Below are 24,643 nucleotides of genomic sequence, written 5' to 3'. Positions count from 1 at the left end.
AATTCTTTTATTTTTCAAATTCTGTACATATATAGGTTTTATAATGACAAATAGTGACATTCTGCATCTTGCTTTAATTTGACTTGAGCCCCCACATTTAATAACATCTCAGTATTTTAAAAAATTATCATAGAGAAAAAACTCTGAGAAATTAATAGGTTAGGGAAAGTCAGGTTGGAATCTGACAGGATGGCAGCCAGTGTGTGGCAGGTAGAATTAAAAAAATAAAGGTGGTGTTTTATTTTCAATTATGATCTCTTATGGATCCCCAGATGAGAAAGGCTGGGGCAGAGAAATTAGGTTTAGTGATGAACTGTGACATGAAACTTAACAGGGAAATTGAAAGTAAAAGATTGTATATATTTGTGCATATTTGAACAAATCAGACTGTTTAATGGTACTTTTTCTCTTAAATAAGTACAAGATTAAAATCTAAGTCCTTAAAAAATTAGGACAATTTTCCAGGTGCCATTGCCTAAGTTTGGAGCGCATGGTTGTTAATAATATTGGACCATGGGCAATGACATTTTTATTACAGTATGATTTTGGAAATCAAGTTGTATATTATATTGCACTTAATTATTAAACAAATTGTGTTTGAAAATTCCAAGTGTTGATTATATTGGAATTATGTTTACATCAATCCCTATAATAATAAAACTGTATTGCTGTTTTATTATACAGTGGTACCTTAATACTCATCATTAATCAGTTCTGGGAGGTGCAATGAGTATCAAACAAATTTTTCCCATAAGGAATAATGTAGTGAATCACAAGGCAGCCAAGTTCTAACTTGCGTGTTGAGCACCAAACAAATGATGAGTACCGAAACAAAATGTACTGTGTCAAAAGGTATTGAGTACCAAATTCAATGAGTTTCAAAGCAGTTGAATACCAAAATACCACTGTAATATTAATTCAGCATTATGACAAACCTTGTACTCTTCCTGATAAATAATAGTTGGTCCTGGCCTTGATAATGCAATTATAAGATTTATTCCTCTTACATAAATGTAGCATGTATCATTTTTTTTTAAATATGTAGTTTATCTTATTTTAGTAAAAGCATAATAAAGTAAATTGAATATTACTTTAAATATTGATTACAATCCACTCCAAATTCAATAGGTTTTAGTTCTTGTGATTTCAACATAGAAGTTATAATATTATTTACTGCATTTACCTGAAAAAACCCAAAGTTTTGGTTCTAAATGATTTATATTTAAAATGGGAGGAATCAATTATTATCCTAAAATAAAAGATTAGGGTTTTCCCCCTAATTTTCCAAGGATGACACTTTAATTCAAAGTTGTCTTCTTTTCAGATAAATACAGTCATTTCTATCCACTGAAGTTATTTGTACAACTGTAATTCAACCCTTAATTATTTGGGGTTACAAAGCATTCTGCATGCTTCCTTTAATTAGAGATAATTGAATCACATTACATTATTATTGCTGTTGGTTTCTGTGTGCTTAGGCAATTTAAAATTATGCAGAAAAGGATTTTTGTAAATTTATAAAAAATAGCAATCAAAAACACAGTCAATAGGAGCCAAAAATCTCCCAATGTTTGTTGAATATTGTGACCTTAGGAGGTACACAATTTAGTTGTTGGCTGGTAGAAGAAACAAGGTAGGCAAAGCATCCAGAGCAGGGCTTCTGGAATTTTTCCCAATCCCTTTGCCAGTGTAAGAATCATCTTACTTTTCTCCTGTGTAATAAAGTATGGTATTTTATCTATCTTTTTATTAAGCCATGTGTATCTGTGAGGGTATGTTCAAAGCAAATGGACGTTGGTCTTACCTGATACGTCCTTTCTCTATGAGGAGGAAACGGCAGTCAGCCATGGGTTAACTCCGTCTGTACTGCATAGAACTGAGTCTGCTAATTTAATTGCTCTGCCCTCTTGGCCTTCTTCAGTGTTTCGGCGAGGGCGCTGACGCAGATTGACGTGTCTTCCTGCAATGAGAGATAATTAAAAATCCACCCACCCCTCCAATAGGCAGGGCCTCCTGAGAAGGGTGGGGCTGACTTCCGTTTCCTCCTTATAGAGAAAGGATGTATCAGGTAAGACCAATGTCCATTCTCCACCTCGGAAGGAAATGGCAGTCAGGCATGGGACATACCAAAGCTGAATGTCCACAGGGAGGGAAGAAAACCAGGCCCTGCTTCCCTAGACAGTGTGGACGGCCTGGAGAACTCGACGTCCAAAGGCCGCATCTGCCAAGGCAAAGGAGTCCATCTTGTAGTGATGGATAAACGGCATTAGGCTGGTCCAGGTGGCAGCCCTACAAACTTCCTCTAACGAGGCCTGGGTAGACCAGGCAGCCGAAGTAGCCACGCTTCTGGTGGAGTGTGCAATAATGTTGTGGGGAACTGACAACGACTGTCGTTGATAAGCCATGGTGATAGTGGCCCTGATCCATCTGCCCAGCATAGGCCCCGTGGCCTTAACGCTGATAGATGTTGGTTGGAATGAAAGGCTTCCGTCTTACGGAAGGAGGAGATGGGGTTGATGTAGATTTTGAGGTCTCATCGTACGTCTAGAGTATGCCAGGAGCATTCCAAACAGTGAACCGGATTGAGACAAAAGTTAGGGAGGACCAGCTCCTGAGCGTGGTGGAAGAGAGAATTAACCTTTGGGACGAAGGTAGGGTCCAACCGGAGAACGACCCTGTCTGAATGGAAAATGCACAGGTTGTGGCGTGTCGACAGGACAGCCAGCTCCGAAATGTGGCAAGCTGAGGTGATGGCGATTAGGAAGGCCACTTTAAAGGAAAGGAAACAAAATGACACAAGGCGAAGAGGTTCAAAGGGAGAGGACATCAGGGCTGAAAGAACCTTGTTGAGATCCCATGTTGGGAAACAGTGAACAGTAGAAGGCCGTAGAGGCACCATGCAGGAAGTGGCAGATGATGGAATGCTTGGAGATCGTCGTGGAAGAGCCACAATTCAAGACCGAGGAAATGGTGGCCACTTGGCAGTGAAGGGTGTTGGAAGCCAATCTTGAATTGAAACCATCCTGGAGAAATCGCAAGATGCGCATGATAGAAGCTGACAGGGGCTGTACCGCTGACCTTTGGCACCAGGACACAAAAGAGACCCAGGTAGCATTGTAGATACGATTAGTAGATGCTCGACGAGAAGCTTGGATGGTTGAAATGACCTGAGCTGGAACATGAGCCGCCATTAGGAGGCGCTGGTCAATCTCCAGGCGGTCAAATGGTACCAAGTGGGATCCAGGTGACTCAGAACCCCCTGCATGAGAGCGATCAGATTGTCGGGGATGTTCCAGGGCCTCGCCACAGAAAGGGACACCAAGTCCACGTACCAATGCCTCCTGGGCCACGAGGAGCCAAGAGAATGAGTTTGGCCTTCTCCTCTAGGAACTTCCTGAGGACCCTGGAAATTAAGGGAAAGGGAGGGAAAGCATATAGGAGTCCCAAAAGCCAAGGACTGCGGAGAGCGTCGCTGGCCTCCGCCCTGGGATCCCGGGATCTGGAAAAATACCTCGGCACCTGATGGTTGGTGGCTGATGCAAAGAGGTCTACTGAGGGACGGCCGAAGCGTGATGTTATTTCTAGGAAAAGATGGGCAGGAAGGCTCCATTCTGCGTGGTCCAATTGATGGCGACTGAGAGCATCCGCCTGTGAGTTCTCCACTCCCGAAATATGGTCTGCATGAAGATCTGAGATGAGCTTTGGCCCAGAAACCGAGGAGTAAAGCTTCCCGCACGAGGTCCCTCGAATGGGTGCCCCCCATCTTGTTGATGTGGGCTTTAGCCATCACGTTGTCCGTGAGGACAAGAATGTCGTGGGCCTCTACTCTATCTTGGAAATGGAGTAGAGCTAGGCAAATGGCCCTCAACTCCAAGAGGTTGATATTGAGCCGTTGCTCCGCGGGCGACCACTGACCTTGCACTAGATGATGTTCTAAATGAGCCCCCCCCCCAGCCCGAGAGGCTGGCGTCCATGGTGAGCAGCAGTTGCGTTGGGTCTCGGAAGGGGCTGGCCATTGAGATCGCTGAAGAGGTCCAGATCGCTGGAGGGAGGCGATCACCTCAGGGGGTAGGGCACCCTGAGCAGGTCCCTGCTGCAATGAGCCTTCTGATGGGGTAGGAGGAACCATTGCAAGTCCCTGCTGTGGAGGCGAGACCAAGGGACAATGCCAAAGGTTGAGACCATCTTGCCTAGGAGGCGGGAAAGCTCTAGGACTGAGGAAGAATGGTTCGTGACGCATCGTTGAGCAAGGGAGCACAGACTAGATTGGCGGTCCAGCAAGAGCAAAACTGTAGAGGCTACAGTATCAATGACTGCTCCCAAGTGTTGGAGGTTGGTGGAGGGAGATAGGTGACTTTTGCCCCAATTTATGGAAAAAACGTGACTCTGTAGCACATGGATGGTGGTAAACAAATCTCGGTGTGCCTCATGGATGGAGAAGGATTGGATAAGAATATCATCTAAATAAAATTGAATTCTAATGGGGAAAGATCGGATGTAGGCGACAAGAGCCGCCATAATTTTGGTAAAGACCCTAGGGGCGGAAGAAAGGCCAAATGGTAAGGCTGAGTACTGATAATGCCCTCCGAGATAATGAAACCGTAGAAATGGCGTCCGCCATTTTGAGACCCTTTCCATCTTTCCCCTAAATCAGGCTTTTTTCAAGTGTATATTAAAATGAATTATATAAATTGAATCTCATTTACTTCTTTCATCATCATGCTCTTCAGCTTCAAATGCTGTAGAATAAACACTTCAGGGCAGTGTAAAGTGCCACATATTCTATGTTGATATTACTAGTATTTAAAAAAAAATAGCAAGCTTGCACTTTAATAATGTTTTGGAATGGGCAATCAGAGCTTCACTTATTTTTGTTTTAGTGGGCTGCAGTGAGTACAGATTACAGATTTGGATGGCAGAAATGTTGCCTCAGACACAAACACATACATCTGGGGACATGTGATTATATTTTGGGTGCTTGGGAACCAGATCGCAATTACAATTGGTTGCAGCAACCCACAGGCATGTATCCACAATTTTGTGAGTTTTTTGCCATTTTCTGGCAGAAAATGGAAAAAAGTGCCCATTGTATATGCTGGGTTCATTTAATGACCACGTAGTTTGCTTAATGACTGTGGTAATTGACTTTATCACATCATAAAAATGGTTGTAAAATTGAGTCTGGTCACTTGGTGCCTCAATTTAAAATCACAGTGATTTATGACCAAAAATCTAGGTTCCATTGTAGTCATAGCTGAGGACTACTTGTAGATCTGATTCAGCTTTTTCAAGATCAGTCACAATTGGCTCAATGCTGTTATTTAGTTGGACATTTAATGCTTATTTTGAAATTTTTCTATACACCATACCAACTGCAAAGAAATTACAAGGATTGTTGGAGAAGCTGTTGAAGCTGGTTGGAAGTCCAAGTATCTTCAGTTTGCACACCACTGATAATTTCTTATATTAAAGTTAGATTTTTTTTTTTTTATTTGATTTATATGCCGCCCTTCTCCGGAGACTCAGGGTGGCTTACAATGCGCTAAGCAATAGCCTTCATTCTTTTGTATATTTATACAAAGTCAGCTTATTGTCCCCACAACTGGGTCCTCAATTTACCTACCTTAGAAAGGATGGAAGGCTGAGTCAACCTTGAGCCTTGGCGAGATTCGAACCTGCAGTAATTGCAGGCAGCTGGTCTTAATAACCAGCTTAATAACAGGGTGCCTTAGACCACTGTACTACCAAGGCTTTTTGCAGCAGACAGTGGAATCTACTGTTTCAGTTTTCTTTTAAAGTTTAGAATATTTTATATTCTTTTTTCTTAGCTACTGAGTGTCCAATATTGAAAGCAGAAGGACATCACTTCACCCATCTATGCAAAGAAAACTTAAGGGTTCCAGGTAAGTTTTCTTTATATTAAATAAGATACTATCCAACATTATTACAATGCATACCTTGATTTTAATAATAAATTTTGCCTTTAATCTTTGAAAATGTGTTTTAATGAAAGGAGAACATTTTATCTGGAGTGTTGCAAATAAGTTTAGAATCAACTTTCTTATTTTTAATTCATCTTCGCTTTAATTACTATGAAAGAATGAAAGCAGCATTTCAAGCTCATTCATATGCAAAAGGAAATGACAAGTACATTCCCCAGAGGTTGCCAAGTCAACTACTAGGAGAATTTCCTACGAGTATACTATTAACAATGAAAACTGAGATTTGGATATTGTTGTGGTCAAGATTTCAGATAGCCTATATCAACCATTTTCTCTGTTTTGATAAATTATATTAAGCGGGCAGTTGATGATACAGCTTGATTACATCTTTCAGGTTTTGATTTAGCAGAAAGCTTCTCTTTGAGGCAGACTTCATGTGGAGTTGAAAAACCATGTTTTAAACTGGGGAATGCACCTCTTATCAAAGATTCTCAGTAAGTAATCAAATACCCTATTCTTGGATAACTACCAGTGGCAATATCAAGGGTGATTGAAAGCTATCCAGAGTTGGTTAGAAGATAGGCGGCTTAAATAAATAAAGTATATAAATAAAGGATGGGTTAGTAGAAACCGTCTGCCACAGGTGCTGACAATAAGGCGGTGCAGTGCCTGGTAATGTGGATAATGAGGAGGTATTTGGAGAGTTGGTGGTGTGCAGCCAAATCACTGCTGCCAGCATTCCAATCAGCTGTTTGGCTGTGGGTGGCATGGCACAGAAGCAACGGAAAGGGTGGGGGGGTATTAAAATATGATCTGCTTCAAACATTCTAGGTATGCCATTGATAACTATGATCCTGAAATGTTCTTTTATATTCTTCCATAATTCTCTTTTTCATATTCATTGTTACTTTTCCTTGAGTTTCTTTATTCCATGCTTTCTGCAACTTGAATTTCCATTCTCCTGCAATGATTAATTGCTTTTTCTGCAGTTTTTAGTTGGAATTTCAGCCAGGCAAATTCCAAAATAGCTATTTGTTTGTAAACTATGGATAGTCATGTGTGACAGTTCTTTCAGTTTTGTTCACAAATAGTGAAATAAAAAGCTTTTATATGCTGTGTGAAATAGTCTAATTCAATTTCAATTTTAATATAGGTCTTGGAAAACTTTAATATGTTTATTTAAAAAAAACTAGAGAGAAGATCATATAGCTGAACAGATTATTCTTTCATATGAATAGAACTTTCCATGGTGGCTATCAGCTTATTTTACCTTTTCTCCTCTGCTGCTAGTGAAATTGTAGTTTGTATATATTGTTCCCCAACACTCACTCAATATAAATTGGAAAAAAGAACATTTACAAAAAGAAAAAAATGTGTAAAGCTGCTTGATTTTTCTCCATTCTTTATGAACAACTTCACAAATGAATAAATGAACATGATAAAGCCAACAGTTTAGCATGTGTGCATACCCAACACCAACTGCTCTGCAGCTTTTATTGTTTATTTGTTCTCTTTCCTCCTCAAAGATCTGATTACTCTATAAATGTTCCTAAACAAAAAATATGATTTGTGGCTTTTGATGAAAGGACAATTTAAAAGGAAATTGACATCAGTCTGCACACAGTGCATTAACTTATATCCCTAAACCATTTTTAAATCCATCATCTGTGTACAGTGCTTTTGAAGAAGAAAGCTTCAAATTTGTATGTTTCTGTATACTTATAAACTTCTACCACACAGTTAATAAGGTGAGCTTATAAAGAAACATTTAGGAATTTATAGTTCTGCAATGAGAATATTATCTTGCTTGCTGAATTATAGCATATTGCTTTTTGGGGGTCCTCCTTTTCCTTCACAAATTATATGATTTTAAAAGACACAGAAGTGCAACCTAATGACACACTTTGAGAGTTCATCTCTTCTCTTAGAATATGTAAAAAGATTCTGGTATATAGTGAGTAGCATAATACTGGTCTCTCTACTACAGGAAATGAAAGGGTATCTGATTAAGCTGACTTGAAAGTGTCAAGTAGCTTGGCAAATATCCCCTTACATTTCACTCATTCAGCTATAGTATGAGTGACTGTAAACTATGCTAGGCTTATTCTGTTGTGCGATGCCATTTTATTTTTCAGTGGGGACTTACAACTATTGATGTTTCTGTAAAAAGTTATTCTTTCCCACAATAAGGCAGGAAGTGATGGATTGTGGATTTTTTAAAAACAGGCGATGCTATTTCTGATACCTTCATTGTGTGTTACTGTGATTGCATAAGCATAGAATTGATGGCATAAGCAAAGAACTAGTTCTAGAGAACACTAAGTAGAACTCCACTTGTATGATGGTTTAAAGATTTCTCCATCTCCAAATTACTTTTTAAAAATTTTATTTATTATTAAATTATTATGCCGCCCATCTTGCCAAGGCAACTCTAGGTATCTTACAGTCAAACAAGGTGAATTATAGTCCCCCAATTTTTTTTTCTGATGGCTGACAGTCCCTCTGTATTAATGTAAGATGGAGAATCAGAGCCTACAGCTGGCTGAGAAAACTGGGAGTTACATAAGTAATGCCGTGATTTGTAACTTTTGATGTGCCTTCCAACACTAAAGGTTGATTTAGGCTATTTCTGATACAATAATGAGATTATCAAAAAAAATTCTGAGCTAGAATGAAACAGTTCAGTGCTTTTCCAGTTGTTGCTGCTTCTTCTTCTTCTTCTTCTTCTTCTTCTTCTTCTTCTTCTTCTTCTTCTTCTTCTTCTTCTTCTTCTTCTTCTTCTTCTTCTTCTTCTTCTTCTTCTTCTTTTTTGTAAGGAGAGTCTCTTTTTGTATGTCTGGGTACAGATAGTGTCTATTGGACTTCATCAGTTTTTATTCTGTTAGGCACATTGGTCTCTTCTCCCAAGACTTACGCAATTTCTCCAGAATGACACAGAGAATGAAATCGTAGCATGATATAAATAGTAAAGATTTGTTTTCCTCCTCTATGAGTAGAAATGTCTCATACTGTCATGTTTGCACATTGTCTTGTTTAACCATGGCTTTTGAATAAATTATAGTTTGCTGGATATGTGGAACGCACTAAGCCAAAACCTAATAACTAATATCTTATGGTTTAATTTGATATATGAATCTATTCAACGCCTCAGATTAATCTATTTAGAGGAATATATCTTTGCATTTGCAGAGATACATGATTTGGGATATATCCTATTGTTTCTATTGCTAATAATATTCAGATAAATTAGATTGTTTGTTTGAATTTCTACTCTTCACTGGGTTGTGTTCCCCTCAGTGTGTTTCAAATGAGAATCATCCAGACTGAAGAAAGCTTTGCAGCATATTTTAGGAGAGGAAGAAATAGACATAATTTGAGCATCCAACACAGAAAATTGCTTTGTCAGTACCCTAGTCTCATACTTGGATGAACCACTTTGTTATCTCTCATTCTTTAACTTTTACAAATAATAGTCACTATAGGGAAGGCAGTAACGATTCTAGCATTGATATATGTTTTGGGTTTAATAAGTAATATTTTATTACTACTAATTTCAATACTATACTACTACTAATTATACAAATAGTTGTATAATTACAAGTAGCATAATTATAGTATCTAGCATGTAGATACTACTGGTATAAATTTGGCAGTCCAAATTCAAAATAATAAGAAACTAAAGACTTGTGGAAGACACATATTCTGACATAAAATATTGTATTAATATTGTAAAATATTTTATTATGTACTCCATTTAAAATATTTCTGAAAGTACATATTTTTCAGGAGGAGGATCATTTGCATAGAAGAGTTTTAACACATATTCTAACAGACGTGACTCTCCTTAATGTTAACGTTTGCATTTATATAATCGTTTGGATGCTTTCTGTCAAGTGGTGTTGAGAAGGAATTTTCACCATTTCTTTTGTCAGCACTATGATTTCCCATTCCCACATTGTACAGATTAATAGCAATTTAAACTATGTTCATTACACTGAAATTAAAATCCAAAAGCGGTCTTCAATTTGCAGTTACTCTGCATAAAACCAGTAAATATGAATAAAAAAAGAGGACCTACATTTTTATATATATACAGTACATCATTTTCTTCTGAGATGCTAGAATGCAAATAACTATTGAATTTTAACAGAACAATTGCATATTGTTCTGTAAGTGAATTCGATAGGAATTCATGTATGGCTTTAATTTTAAACTCATTTATGAGGCCCTAGGACATTGGGATTTATTTCTACCTGGAAACTAAAATATATAGTTATGTAAAACCTCTTCCTTAAACAATACAACGGATTCAGATTTAGATGTACAATGCAGTTGATAGAAATAGAGGATGATGCCCCTATAAACCCACTCCCAATTCTACACAAACAATAAAAGACTGTACTAAGTAGGCAGGCTACTATACTACTTACAATAGACTATTACTGGAAAAACTGAGGGGAAGGAGAAATCACTTCAGAATTGAGCAGAAGCACTTTTCCTGAGTCCCATCACATATAATTGGGAACTTAAATCACTATTCTGCATTTCCTTGGTCCCTGCATTATTTTTCCATTGATTTAGCAATATAAGACAATCTGAATGACCTCATACCCAGAGTAAATTAATTTAGGATGTCCAGAGATGCCCTTCAATTAGTCCATTTCAAAGGGACCTATCTTGAGTCCCAGCTCTATATCTGCAGTGTCTTTTCAACTCTAGTTGTCAAAAAAAAAGTACCTTTTTTAATTGATGGGATTTATTTAGCCTTCTAGATTATGAAGCATAGTATACCAACTTAAATGGGAAAAATCAGATTTTTCTGTAAAGTTTCAAAAATTTACAGTGAAGATACAGTGAAGCAGTAGATAGTGTCTACCTTGTAGGTTTTACTATCAACAATAAAGGAACTAGCAGTCAAGAAATCTGTTATAGACTAGCATTTGGTAAAATAGCAGTAAAGGGTTAGAAACTATATACAGGTTTTATGATATACAACCGTGATAGCGAACCTATGGCACATGTGCCACAGGTGGCATGTGGAGCCATATTGGTGGGCATTCGAGCTCAGCTCTGCCGCGCATGCGCGTGCTGGCCAGCTGATTTTCGGGCCTTCTGGGCCCACCGGAAGTAGGGAAACAGGCTGTTTCCTGCCTCCGGAGGGCCTCAGGGGAGTGGGGAAGGCCCGTTTCTTGCTCTCCCCAGGCTCCAGAGTCTTTCTAGGAGCCTGGGGAGAGTGAAAACGGCCTTCCCCACCCCCCCGGAGGCCCTCCAGAAGCCAGAAATGTCCTGTTTGCCAACTTCTGGTGGGACTAGAAGGCCCATTTTCTGCTCTCCCCATGCTCCAGAGCCTTTCTAGGAGCCTGGAGAGGGCGAAAATGGCCTCCCCCCCCCGGAGGCCCTCTGGAGGCTGGAAATGGCCCGTTTGCCTCCAGAGGGCCTCCAGGGGCATGTGGAAGACCATTTTCACCCTCCCCAGGCTCCTAGAAAGCCTCTGGAGCCTGGGGAGAGCAAAAAATGGGCATGTGGGCCCACCATGCCATCACGTGCCAAAAGCGAGGGAAGCGTGGGGGGGGGGGTTGCACACGTATGTGCGGGGGTGGGGCGCATAGAATTATGGGTGTGGGCACATGTGCCCACAACCCCCCACGCTCCCCACGCCTTTGGCATGTGATGGTAAAAAGGTTAGCCATCACTGATATACAACATGTTTATGTGTATAAAAAGAAGAATTATGCAGGCCATGGTTTTCCTTTTGGCAACACTTCTGACAATACCATGCATAGCCAAGAAAACAAACATAATGGATCATGGAGCAAATTAAGACAGTTCTCAATCAAGACAGAAATGATCAGACTCAAATTATCATATTTTGGAAACCTTTGGGAAACTCTCTTAAATAAAAAATCTATAATATTGGCAAATGTGGAAGGAAAAGGAAGACAACCAGCTGTAGTGATTATAGTGGCTATAAATACACCACTGTATTTGAGGATAGATCATCCTGGGGTAAAAGATCACGTGAAGTGTTAATACCACTTTACAATGCCTTAGTAAGGCCGCACTTGGAATACTACATCCAGTTTTGGTTACCATGATGTAAAAAAGATGTTGCGACTCTAGAACAGGGGTGTCAAACTTGCGGCCCACAGGCTGTATGCATTACATGCTAGCCACGTCCCTGTCTGGTTTAGCAAAGGGGACAAAAGGGGGAAAAAGTTCCGATACATCACGTGACGATGCTGTGATGAGTGTGAAGACCTGCCAGGGGTGGGTTCTACTTACCTTTACTAGTGGTTCGCATTGCGCCCGCAGATCAACTTTGATGACGTCTGGGTCATTGGGCGGAGCCTCCTGCTGGTTTTACTACCAGTTCTTGCGAACCGGTCCAAACCGGGGGCAACCCACCACTGAGCCCTGCTTTAGAAAGAGTGCAGAGAAGAGCAACAAAGATGATTAGGGGACTGGAGGCTAAAACTTATAAAGAACGGTTGCTGGAATTGAATATGTCTAATTTAATGAAAAGAAGGACTGGGGTGACATGATAGCAGTGTTCCAATATCTCAGGGGTTGCCACAAAGAAGTGGGAGTCAAGCTATTCTCCAAAGCACCTGAGGGCAGGACTAGAAGCAATGGATTGAAACTAATTAAGGAGAGAAGCAATTTAGAACTAAGAAGAAATTTCCTGACAGAACAATTAACCAGTGGAACAGCTTGCCTCCAGAAGTTGTGAATTCTCCAACACATCATCATGGAACTTGTACTAGCAAAAGTACTCCTACACTTAAATAATTCATTAAAATCTGGCCATTTAGTAAAGCTTTTGGCCTGTGATTTGCTGCTTGAAATTGTTTTCATTCTGTCATCAAGTGTTTGTCACACTTGAAAGGTGATCAGTTAAGTTCCCATCTCTCTTCCGCAGTTAAATTAAGAATGTCTGATCTACTCTCCCAAGTGAAGATTTACAGTTAAACTATACATAATATTAATGTAGTGATATAATTAGCAATTAATTAGCAAAAGAGATTTTGGGGCTTCCTTTCCTATGAGCAAGCTGAAAGAAAACCCCCTACTTTATGATACTTGGCATTTAGTGAAAAAAGATTGAAATTGATTTCCCCTACAGCTAATCTCAGATGTGGGGCAGTGATTTTGCTGGGAACAAAGGCTTAAGTTCTTTCCCCAATGTTCTTAGCCACTTTATTTTAAAATAATTTGATTGCTAATCACATTGCTAATGTCATGAATAGATTAAGGCCTAAGGCTAGAAGAGCAATGAGTTCTGAATATGTATGGAAATATTTGTGCCATCTTGTTTATTTTCATTAAATTAAACATTAAAGTGGCTATCAGACCCAGCATTTAAAAATATTACTGTTTGTTAACTTTTAAAATAAATAATTGGAAGCAGTGAAGTATTCTAATAGGAAAATTTAGAATGCTATGCAATTGGTGAGAGATTTCTGTTTTTATACCTATTAGTCACATGTTGCACTCTTAAATAGCTCCTGAATCTTTTATGGACTCGGAATCTTACAGTCTCATATGATTAGGTTTTTAGAGTACTCATTGCACAATCTGATGCAGTTTGTTAAAAATCTTGATACCTAGGCATATTTCATAACACCAGCATTAAGGAATTACAAATATTTTGCAAATTCATGGGTTACAGGTACTTGTTTATCAGAGATTTCCAATTCCACCTATCTGTCTGTACTAAATTTTTGCTTTCATTTTGCTTTTGAGAAAGACATTTCAAAATGATTTTAAGTACTTATACGGATTGCTTCCTATTTTTCAGATTTCAATTTTCTCCCTCAGTTTTCCATAACAAATTAAATCTGCACATAATGCATGTTTAGTCTGGTGAGTGTATATGTCAATTAAATTACATCATGGATCTCTGTGCAAACCTGCAAATTAAATTATTATTCACATGTGCACATACAGGCAACAGAAACTGAGTCATCACAAACAAATTTGCTTGCTTCAATAGCTACAATAGCAGACAGACTATTGCTATCTTAATAAATTTAACCCATAATAAGCAGAAAGGTTGGTGTTTTCTTACCCTAACATCCAGAATGCAGGTACATAATGTGGGGTGTTCAATCATTAAATTTAAATATGAATTAATGAGGGGTTGTGGCTTGTTTGTTTCCTTTTTAGAGTAGCTCTTGGCATGCCATTCAAAGGTCAAATTTCCGACCATAGACACTGGTGTTTTCTTAGTCTATAGGCAATGAAATTTAGCATATATTTCTTAATACCAATAGAATAGAATTCTTTATTGGCCAAGTGGACACACAAAGAATTTGTCTTGGTGCATACGCTCTTGGTGTACATAAAAGAAAAGATACATTCATCAAGAATCATAAGGTACAACACTTAATGATAATCATAGGGAAACCGTCAAAAGAAATCTTAAGGATACCAGCAACAAGGTTAAAGTCATAAGTTGGAGGAGATGGGTGATAGGAACAATGAGAAGAGTAATAATAATGCAGACTTAGTAACTAGTTTGACAGTGTTGAGGGAATTATTTGTTTAGCAGAGTGATGAATAGTATCTCTGCCTCCATTGGTATAATGTTGGATGAAAGTTTAATCTGCTCTTGCTTAAATAATGGCAATATTTTTTTTAGAAGACAAAAAACAATAGGATTTTTAAAAAAAATCTTACGTTTAAAAAAATGGAACAAAAGTAAATGGATTCTGCTATTGTAGATTCAACTCTGAACAGTGTTCAATGGAACCTATTTTTTGCCCCTAAGTTTTAAAAAAGGAAGAATCAAAGCAATGAAGAAAAAAGAAATGAGAGAGTAGGCAATTGAAATATATTTACACATTTTATCACATATCGTCAAAGAAAAGCTTGATCCTCAAATGACAATTTACATTAAATTAATTGAAAAGAACAGTAGCTAACATGACTAGAAAGGCACGTAGTAGCTTAACAAAAGGCTTGTGGGAGAAGATTTGTTTTACATTGATGCCAAATACTAAAAATTTTGATGGGTTTCAATTTTTTTTACTACTGGTTCTGTGGGTGTGGCTTGGTGGGCATGGCATGGGCTTGGTGGGCATGGCTTGGTAGGCGTGGCAGAGGAAGGATACTGTAAAATCTCCATTCCCACCCCACTCCAGGGGAAGGATACTGTAAAATTTCCATTCCCACCCCACTCTAGGGGAAGGGTACTGTAAAATCTCCATTCCCACCCCACTCCAGGGGAAGGTTACTGCAAAATCCCCATTTCCTCCCAATCATCTGGGACTTGGGAGGCAGAGAATAGATGGGGGCGGGGCCAGTCAGAATTTTACTACCAGTTCTCCGAACTACTCAAAATTTCTGCTACCGGTTCTCCAGAACTGATCAGAACCTGCTGAAACCACCTTTGCAACAACCATAAGTAAGGAGGGAACTGCACAGGTGGGTCACTTGTATGAAGAATGCTTTTCCTCAGATTAACTGTTAATGAACCTTGGCAGATGTGGCACTTTCAAGAGGGCATGGCTGTTATTTAGCTGATAGCACAAAGTTTTGGGGCAAAACTCGTTGAAATGTGCCTGTCAGGTTTCCAAGCATTCCATCAGCCGAGGTCACAGGGGCGGGGCGGGGGGGGTAGCGGTTATTATTAAAGAAGGTCTGAGACCGAGGGAGGCCACCGTTCCTCAGACGGCCGGCTGTGAATCCCTTTTTGTGAAATAGGCTCATGGGGTTCAGATGGGTTTGCTGATCACGTACCTGTCTCCCTGCCACGTGGCAACAGCCCTGCCCGAGCTACTCAACGTCATCGCCGTGGTGGCGGTTGATACCCCTAGGCTTATGGTCATGGGGGATTTCAACCTGCCGTCTGTGGGTGAGATGTCTGAGGTGGCTCAGGAGTTCATGGCTTCCATGACAGCTATGGACCTGACCCAGTTAATTCATGGCCCTACCCACACGGGGGGAAACACGCTGGATCTGGTTTTTGTCTCTGGACAGTGGTTGAGGGATCTTGAGATAGGGGATATAGTTACCGAACCCTTGTCATGGTCAGATCACTCTCTCCTTCATCTCGACCTTCGAACCACTGCACCCCGCCGAAGGGAGGTGGAGCCGTTAAGATGGTTCTGCCCCAGGCGCCTGATGGAACCTGACAGATTCCAGATGGAGCTTGGGCTGTTTCCTGAGGCTCTGGCACACGCCTCGACTGGAGACCTAGTGGCCGCCTGGGATAGGGCAGCCGCTGGAGCTCTGGATCGGGTCGTGCCTTTGCGGCCTCTGACCCGGCACCAATCTCATTTAGCTCCTTGGTTTACCGAGGAGCTGAGGGAGTTGAAGCGCCGGAAAAGATGCCTAGAGGGTAGTTGGAGGGCCAGTCTTTCTGAATCTGACCGGACACTAGTAAGATCCCATATTAGGAATTACCTAGTGGCGATAAAAGCAGCGAAAGGTAGCTATTTTGCTGCTCTTATTGCATCATCAGATAACCGCCCGGCCGCCCTCTTTAGTGTGACTCGCTCCCTGCTCCACCAGGAAGCACGGGAGGACCCCTTGGAGGGTAGAGCCGAGGATTTGTTCAGTATCTGTATGACAAAATCACTCAGATTCGGGAAGATTTGGACTCCGACTGGGTAGTCTCAGGGGGAGAGACTGGGGCAGGTATTGAGAATGTTATCTGGGATGAGTTTGATCCTGTGACCCTGAGGACGTGGACAGGATTCTGGGCAGACTGAACGCGACCACTTGTTTATTGGACCTGTGTCCTTCCTGGTTAGTGCTGGCTTCCCAGGAAGTGACACGAGGCTGGCTCCAGGGGATTATAAATGCTTCCTTGGGTGAGGGTGACTTTCCCGCCACCTTGAAAGAGGCGGTGGTGAGGCCTCTCCTCAAGAAGCCTTCCCTGGACCGGGCAATGTTGGTAAACTATCGTCCGGTCTCCAACCTTCGCTTTGTGGCGAAGGTTGTTGAGAGTGTGGTTGCACAACAGCTCCCCCAGCACCTGGATGAAACGACGTAACTGGATCCATTCCAGTCGGGCTTCAGGCCGCCCGGCCGCCCGGTACAGCACAGAAACAGCATTGGTCGTGTTGGTAGATGTTCTCTGGAGGGCTCGGGACAGGGGGTGCTCCTCTGTCCTGGTCCTGTTAGATCTCTCAGCGGTTTTTGATACCATCGACCATGGTATCATGCTACACCGGTTGGAAGAGTTAGGGGTGGGAGGCACTGTGTTGTAGTGATTCTCCTCCTTTCTCTCTGACCGGTCACAGTCTGTGTTGACAGGGGGACAGAGGTCGACCCCGAGGCCCCTCATATGCGGGGTACCTCAAATCAAATCAAATAAATAATAAATAAATAAAAATTAAGAAATCAAGATCCTAAATCAGAAAGGTTACCTTGAATTTCACTTGGTTGCAAACTGGTAGCGAATTCAGTGCCCTCAGAACAGATATAATATGTTGGGGGTAAATTATCACATTCAACAATCTAGCATTTTGTACTAGTTGTAGTTTCCAGATGACCATCCAACCTCAAGGGATGGTGTGGCTGAGACAGCTTCAAGTCTGCTTAGCTACTGCAGTAGTTGATTCGTACCTGTAATATTAAACTTCCAAATATAACTAAACAAATTGATGTATATACATGATGCTGAAAAGTTTAGTTGGTTGGTAATCTTCTGCATTCTACATTGTGTAATTGAGTTGTTACTATTAGCCAGCACTTCACATATTTGCTATGAGGCAAATGATTCAACATAGATAAAGGTTGGCTAGAAAACATAAGCTCTTTATATTTTCAAAAGATTAAGTTGGCTTGTAGGGAATCAAGTGCTGCCTCCCACTGTGATAATACCTTCTTACCTCAAGCAGCAATTCCCCCAAGTCTAATTCTGCCTCTCACATTTACTGTACTTTAAAGGAAAGCAAATTCCCTTCTTACTATTTTTTCAACTAAATGACAGACATGTGATTATTTTTTTTATACTCAACCTGGTTACTCTCTCTCTCACATGGTCTTTGCTTAAAATATATGTTTTAAGTGTTTGTCTCCCTAAAAGACAGGATTAAAGCTGTTTTTCTATTGAACATATGTAAACTGTTCATCAAGCAACATGGGCTAGGATCCCTACATGGAACTCTGAGTAAGATTTTTTTCTGTATCCTTGGTTGGGTAGTTCCTTCCACAACTCTGGCAATCAGGACCAAACAATGTCCTGCTATAATCTTAAGGCTACATCTTCCCAGCAACTGCTTCAGCTCTACTCACTCTAGAGCAGAGGTCCCCAGCCTTTCGGACATCAGGTACCACTAAATTCATAATTTAAAATCCCGTGGACCACTAATATGATCTGCCTAATGACCAGCTGGGTGGGCATGGCTAGGTGGTCATGTGACTGGGTGGGCGTGGCCAACTTGATGTCACTCATGTCAAGGGGTGCCTCGCCGGCCTCTACTCACCCCTCCCCTCCCAGCCACTCCTCACCTGCCCGCCCAGGCTCCTTAGGGCCCCAACAAGAAGCAGTTGTTGGAACTAAGCAGCCACCATGAGAAAGAGTTGGCAAAACAGCTGGCTCAGTTCAAATTGGATCTGACTGAGAAGGAGGCTTAGCAGAAGCACCTCACTGAGGACTACGAGCATAGGCTTTCCAAACAGAGAAAAGACCTGCGGGAGTGCAAGGCAGGTGTCTGGAGGCTCAATGAGCTGAGATGGTCAACCAGTTCCAGGCCTTGATGCAGTCCCACTGGAACGAGGTCCTCCAGCTCTTTGCCACCAGCGGCACTTCCCTCCAGCCTTCACCCAAAGCCCCACACCAGGAGGCTGAAGCAGACCCCAAGTCAGAATTTCTGGCCCCCTCTGACCCACACAAGAAAACCCCAAAGGGGAAGACTCTCTGCAGCAACACAAATGTTCATTGCACGTATCTGGCCTAGGAGCCATCATTTGAGGACCCCTGATTTAGTGCAATATAAAAAATGCAAATAATTTTTCTGCGGACCACCAAAATTTTCTCGCAGACCTCAGTGGTCCATGGACCACCAGTTGGTGACCACTGCTCTAGAGAGCAGCTGACTATAGGATCACTAAGCTAAACCTTATCCATTACTTTTGTTTCTCCATTCTTCTCTATTTTTTCTGTCTTTCTTGTACCTATTTTCCCCTGGTGAACTACCATGGCCTCAGATGGTTCCTTCACTCTCCTTGGCCATATAGAGAGTTTTCAAACACTACTGTTGGAGCACAGTTCTAAGGAATGGCTTTAGCAGGAAGCGTGAGGACTGCCCAAGCAGTTTTCCATATCATTTCCCCTAAGGACTGTCTTCAATACAGTGGTGGGTTGCCCCCGGTTCTCACTGGTTCTATAGAACCGGTAGTAAAACCAGCGGGAGGCTCCGTCCACTGACCCGACATCATCAAAATGCTTCTGCGCATATGCAGAAGCTTCTGCACATAAGCAGAAGAGCTAGCGAGCAAGCCCCGTTGTGAACCGGTAGTAAAGGTAAGTAGAACCCACCCCTGTTTCAATAGCTGCTTATAAAACAGCAGAGGTCACTTCTTAAAGGACAATGTTTGGATTTCTCTCAGTCTGTTTGGACTGTTGTAGGAATTTCCTGATCAGACTCTTGAAGATGGCTTCCAACTGGCCCCAAAGCCCTGGTACTCCAAACAAAGGCAGCTGTCCATGAATCCTCCATGGAGATTCCTGCTTGAAATTACTTTCTTGAAGCCATCTCCTATTCATAGAATTCCATTTTGGGACCTCTATTGATCCCAAAGACATGGTGTGTCACCTGTATTTTTAGCAGACATTTTTATCTGGGAAGAACTCTTGCTATATGACTATGGAGATTCTCAGTCATTCAGGTCATGTTTGTTCCAGAGGTACTTTTTCAAGAGGCAACTGGACTTTCTGATTTTTCTTTGAAGATGTTTTGCTTCTCATCCAAGAAGCTTCTTCAGCTCAGAAAGTCCAGTTGCCTCTTGAAAAAGCATCTTTGGGATTTTTGTTGCTATAACCAGATATGGGGTCAAAATTGGCAGTCATATTGGCCAGGAAGAAATTATGTGATCTTCTCAAACTGTAATTTAGCTACAGGCTCTACATTCATATCCAAAATTAATTCACAAATGCACAAACTCTAGGTCTAACAACATTTTGTCTACATGAAGTTCCCTCTCAATTTATGAGATATCACAAAGTGGCTATCCCCCCAAACATGAAACTTTACTTGAAGACAACCAACAAGACTGGGATAATTTTTGCTTCTTTCCAGGAAATCTTTTCTAGATCATGGTGTCTTACATGGCCCACTGCTACAAAACCCATTCTACTACGGGACTAGGACAACTCATCATAGCCAATTTGCTGCAGGACAACATGCCATGGCCAACTCACTGTGGGACAACTTGCCAAAGGACAATAGTTACAGTAATATCAAAGAAATGGTGGAATAAATTAAAGAAAGGATGCCAGAAGAGGGACAAAATAAAATATGAATGAAAAAAGTTAAAATATTTTTAAATTATTTTAAATAATTATATTGAATTATTAAATTGGCCTGTGGCGAATTGTCCTGCAGTGAGTTGTCTGTGTTGAATTGGCTGTGGTGAGTTACCCATGGCAAGTTAGCCGTGACGATTTAGCCCTGGCGAATTGTCCCATTCCATTCTACTACTACCTTGGGAGTCATCAGGGCTCACTCTGTTAGGAATGCAGCCACCTCAGCTGCCTTGTTCACTAAAATTCCACTAAATCAGCTCAACATGGCTCTCAATCTCATCTTTCATGACATAGTACAAATCTAATTCAACAATGTGTTTTTGATAACTGGACTAAATTATTATCTTACTAAATGGATCCCCTATAAATGACTTTTTTTATTCCTTAACTGGTATTATGCAGTCTGATTATGAGCATTTAACAAAAATATCTTGTGATTCAGGCTGTTAATTTTTGAGAAAATAAGTCATGACTCAATATAACTTTACATATTTGAAAAATAAACCAAAATTAAAAACACTGATTCAACTAAAAGCCTATTAATAGCCATTTACACATTATTCATGTTTCCAACATATTTTTTCTATCTGAATCATATTAGGCAAAGACACAGAAACAGCTGTCCTAAGTCAAATCAGGATTCATATGCTAATTATTGGACAGCTGGCAGTAAACACTACCTCTTCTTTAATAGTTCTACTAACTAGTTATATAGAGAGAAGATGGATCCTTTGTTCATGTTACCTTTTGTCTTTCCATTCTCAAACATCATTCAAAGCTTTTTGTAAGGGTTTGGAAATCATTCTCATTGGCAGCATTTGCATTTAGCTGTTTATCATACAGTCTGAGGCTTGTAAGGTCATGATTAATCATATATAAAGCATATAATTAATTATGTTAATAAATAAATAAATGTTTATTTATTAATAAAATGTATTATTTTTAACAATTTTAATATATACATCATTACAATTTTAATTCTTGGATCTCTTGAAATTAGAGCAATGATTGTATAATAATATTCATGAAGTACAAATACCATCCTGCTTGCTTTTTGTTTTCCATTCTCAGACTGTGCTAACTGGAGATGGATTCAACCCTTTTGTTTAATGCAACACATTACAATACATTAGTAATTACTGTAGCCATGATAAATACTCACCTTGTATCTAAGGTCTTTATGAATTTGCAATATTTTCAGCACGAAACTAAATACTTATCATTCCCCCATCCACATCTCTGCTGTGAGCTGAGCTGCCTTTTATCTGATGGTTTCCTTGGTTGCATTTCTTTGCCTTGTCTCTCAAGGTCACTCCCACATACCATTTCAAATATAATCCTTTACAGGTAACTTTATAGATTTTCACACAAATAAATATAATTTACAACATAAATGGTGTAAATCACTGCAATCATGTATGTTCATATATGTATATTGGTATTCATGTATAATTATCATTCCCGCTCCCCAATTAATCTTTTACAATGTTTCACTTTGCTCATGAGTTAATCTGTTAATTTAAATATAATTTTCTTTTCATTAAAATGTTACATTCAATATTATTTCCAAGGCTAAAAGATAGTGGATGTTTAATGTATTGGCATGCTTCCTGTCTGAATGCAATTGACTAAATATATTTATTTTATGGTGTCAGATCAACAATATATTCCAAGAAATTTGACACTAGCAACTGGAAGCAGCAATAGTATTGTCTTTTTGCTCCTCATTTGCCTTGTCTTATGTTTCCTAACTTTAGATGTGGGTGCAAAGGCTTCCAAATCAGCTTCTTAGATCAGACAGGAAGTATTTAATTCATTCTCTCTGGAGGATAGTAGCATGCATGAAATCTGATTCCCTCACTGTGTTTCATTGGAAGGGAGGGTAGAAGTTTCACACATTTGAACTCTTCAAATTGTTTAAATCTGGATTTATGCTTGCAAGTTAAATCCATTAGAACCATTGCAGAAGGATCTATAACTGGACTGAAATTCAGAAGCTATAGACTGAAGTTACTAGAGAAACGTAAAAAGCAATTTCAGATTCAAAAGACTAAACTAGTGTAGTTCATACCTTATTTTAATTTTTAGTATGTTAGTATTTAGGATTAAAAAAAGCCTTCTTGACCAGCAAGATGGAATGTTGAAAATAATCAGAAAACAGTATTTGAGCTTCACTGAATTTTAAAACATCCAGTATAGCTGCTAGAGTTTGAAATCACTATTACAAAATCAGAACACAATCACAGAAATACAGAATCATTTTTTTCCATATGCAAGTGCTCCTAAAATTCCTTTCACTTTTAAACATAAATTCTTAAATAAAAACTTTGAACAATACTGGATAGCAGTACATTTCTTTTATATACAGTATAATGTGACTCCTTATAAATTAATTTCCAATACTTTTTTTTTCATTTGTTACCAATTTGAATCTGGAGAAATATCATGATTCATCTAATTCTGTCCACCAGCTTAAATATACAATCATTATGTGGCTTGATAATTCTGATAAAACACAATATAAAAGGATCATCAAGTTGTTAATTATAATATTAAAGTATACAAAAATGAATCAAGTGGTGTTTAAACCAGCTGCATGATGATTTCTCCAGATTCTAACTTTATTTTGAGTAACCGCTAATCCTGATTCTTACTGAATAAGCATTGAAGTGTTCTGCGGTGATAAAAAGTTGCAGCTGCAGCTTGCTAATTGCTCACTGCTCTCTTTTTTTAACCCTTTTAACTGTTTTTTTAAACCCTTAAACCTTACAATTTGTTTGCAAATTTTTATTCCAAATTTCTATTATAAAAGCTACTGACAAAATTAGCAAAAGAATGATTATTGGGAGGCTTTAGAGCTCTGGCATTCCTTGAGTAACCTTTCTTGGTTGGAGGCTAGAGATTATACAACAAGCAAAACCCACTGAAATTCTGATTTAACGTGGCATTAAATGCACCATCTCACATCCTACAACAAAGGTTTTTCATACTAGCAGCTTCATAATCACTGATCGTTAAATTATTTGCAAGATGACAGGTGATGGTAGGTGTCAGCTGGAAGACAAAATGTCTTTCCATTAACGCCAAACATCTCTCACTTCACTCTCAGGAAATGTAACTTGGATCAGCTTTCTTTTCCTGGAAGACATTCAGCAACCTAGAGGCCTCATTGATACATGTAAATACGGAAGTTAATCACAACCTCTAATTTGGTCTCATTCAGCATGGGTGAATTAGTGTTCATAACATTTAAAAATAGCAGCTTTTTTCCACCAGTGCTTTATAAAGCAAAATCTGAAAGGTAAATAAAGATTGCCTTACTAAATTTGATAGGGGTACTTCTTCCTACCACTTCTCAAAAATAGTCCTGCCACTCAGTCTGCCTATATTTCAATTATGACTCTGCTGGGTTGATTGAGAGCCAGGCATGAAAGCCTGGAACACTTAGGGAAAGCTAAAAGGAAGGTAATTAGCATTGGAAGCCTGTTTTAATTTGTACCATGCCTTCACATGGGACCTACTTCGCTTACCTATTAACTCAAGTAACTGTGGCTATAAAGTGTAGTGCTTTCTGTACCCCCGATACCGAAGCTGGCCAGAGTAATCTACTGTTTGCTATATTTCCGTGAACATGTCTTCATTGAGCTACTAGTTCTTCCCTCTTCCAGCCATATTCTCTGTTTATTCTCTATTTATTTAAAACATCTCTATAACTACCTATCTTATAACCAACTCTGGGTGGCTTCAATCAGAAGTTAAAACAATTTACAAAACATATTAAACCTATAAAAATGAAACATTCAGTGCACTGTTTTAATGTCCATGGACTTAGGCCACCGATTTTAATTCTAAAGAATTGTTTCTCTGGTGGCATTAAAACCAAAGTCTACAACGTTGGTATTGCATTTACAAAAAACAATTAGCATCATTTATCTCTATGTAATATTCATATCCCAGCAGCTCTGAGGCTATCCCAGGCAGCTTCAATAATGAAAACTGAAATTGCTTCAGCTTAAAGCAAAGAATGTGCTGTCTCTTATTGGTACCTGTACACAGATGACAAATCTGATACTACACCTAAGAGAAATATACTGGATTCAGTCACAGTCAGTTTATTAAAATTTTAGACTAGTACAAAAAGTATGTCCATGAGTAATCTGTGAGGACTTATAAATCTATCTTAAGAAATCAATAAATTTTGAGACAAAATTAAAATACGTCT

The 24,643-nt window shown here is 39.6% G+C and overlaps 1 protein-coding gene across 1 annotated transcript in view; it reads left to right on the top strand.

The window, feature by feature from the left end:
- COL19A1 (collagen type XIX alpha 1 chain) overlaps positions 1 to 24,643 on the top strand; it is a 170,385-nt gene that overhangs the window by 8,731 nt on the left and 137,011 nt on the right. Inside the window, exons 2-3 of the mRNA XM_070954645.1 lie at positions 5,829 to 5,903; positions 6,337 to 6,436. Of these exons, the coding sequence (XP_070810746.1) occupies positions 5,829 to 5,903; positions 6,337 to 6,436 (175 nt within the window). The remainder of the gene's footprint in view (positions 1 to 5,828; positions 5,904 to 6,336; positions 6,437 to 24,643) is intronic.

Source organism: Pituophis catenifer, unplaced genomic scaffold, assembly GCF_029215685.1.
Source record: "Pituophis catenifer annectens isolate HBS135680 unplaced genomic scaffold, rPitCat1.0.hap2 SCAF_1, whole genome shotgun sequence".
NCBI lineage: Eukaryota > Metazoa > Chordata > Lepidosauria > Squamata > Colubridae > Pituophis > Pituophis catenifer.
The sequence above is the reverse complement of the archived record's forward strand: the minus strand, read 5'-3'. Positions and strand labels throughout refer to the sequence as shown.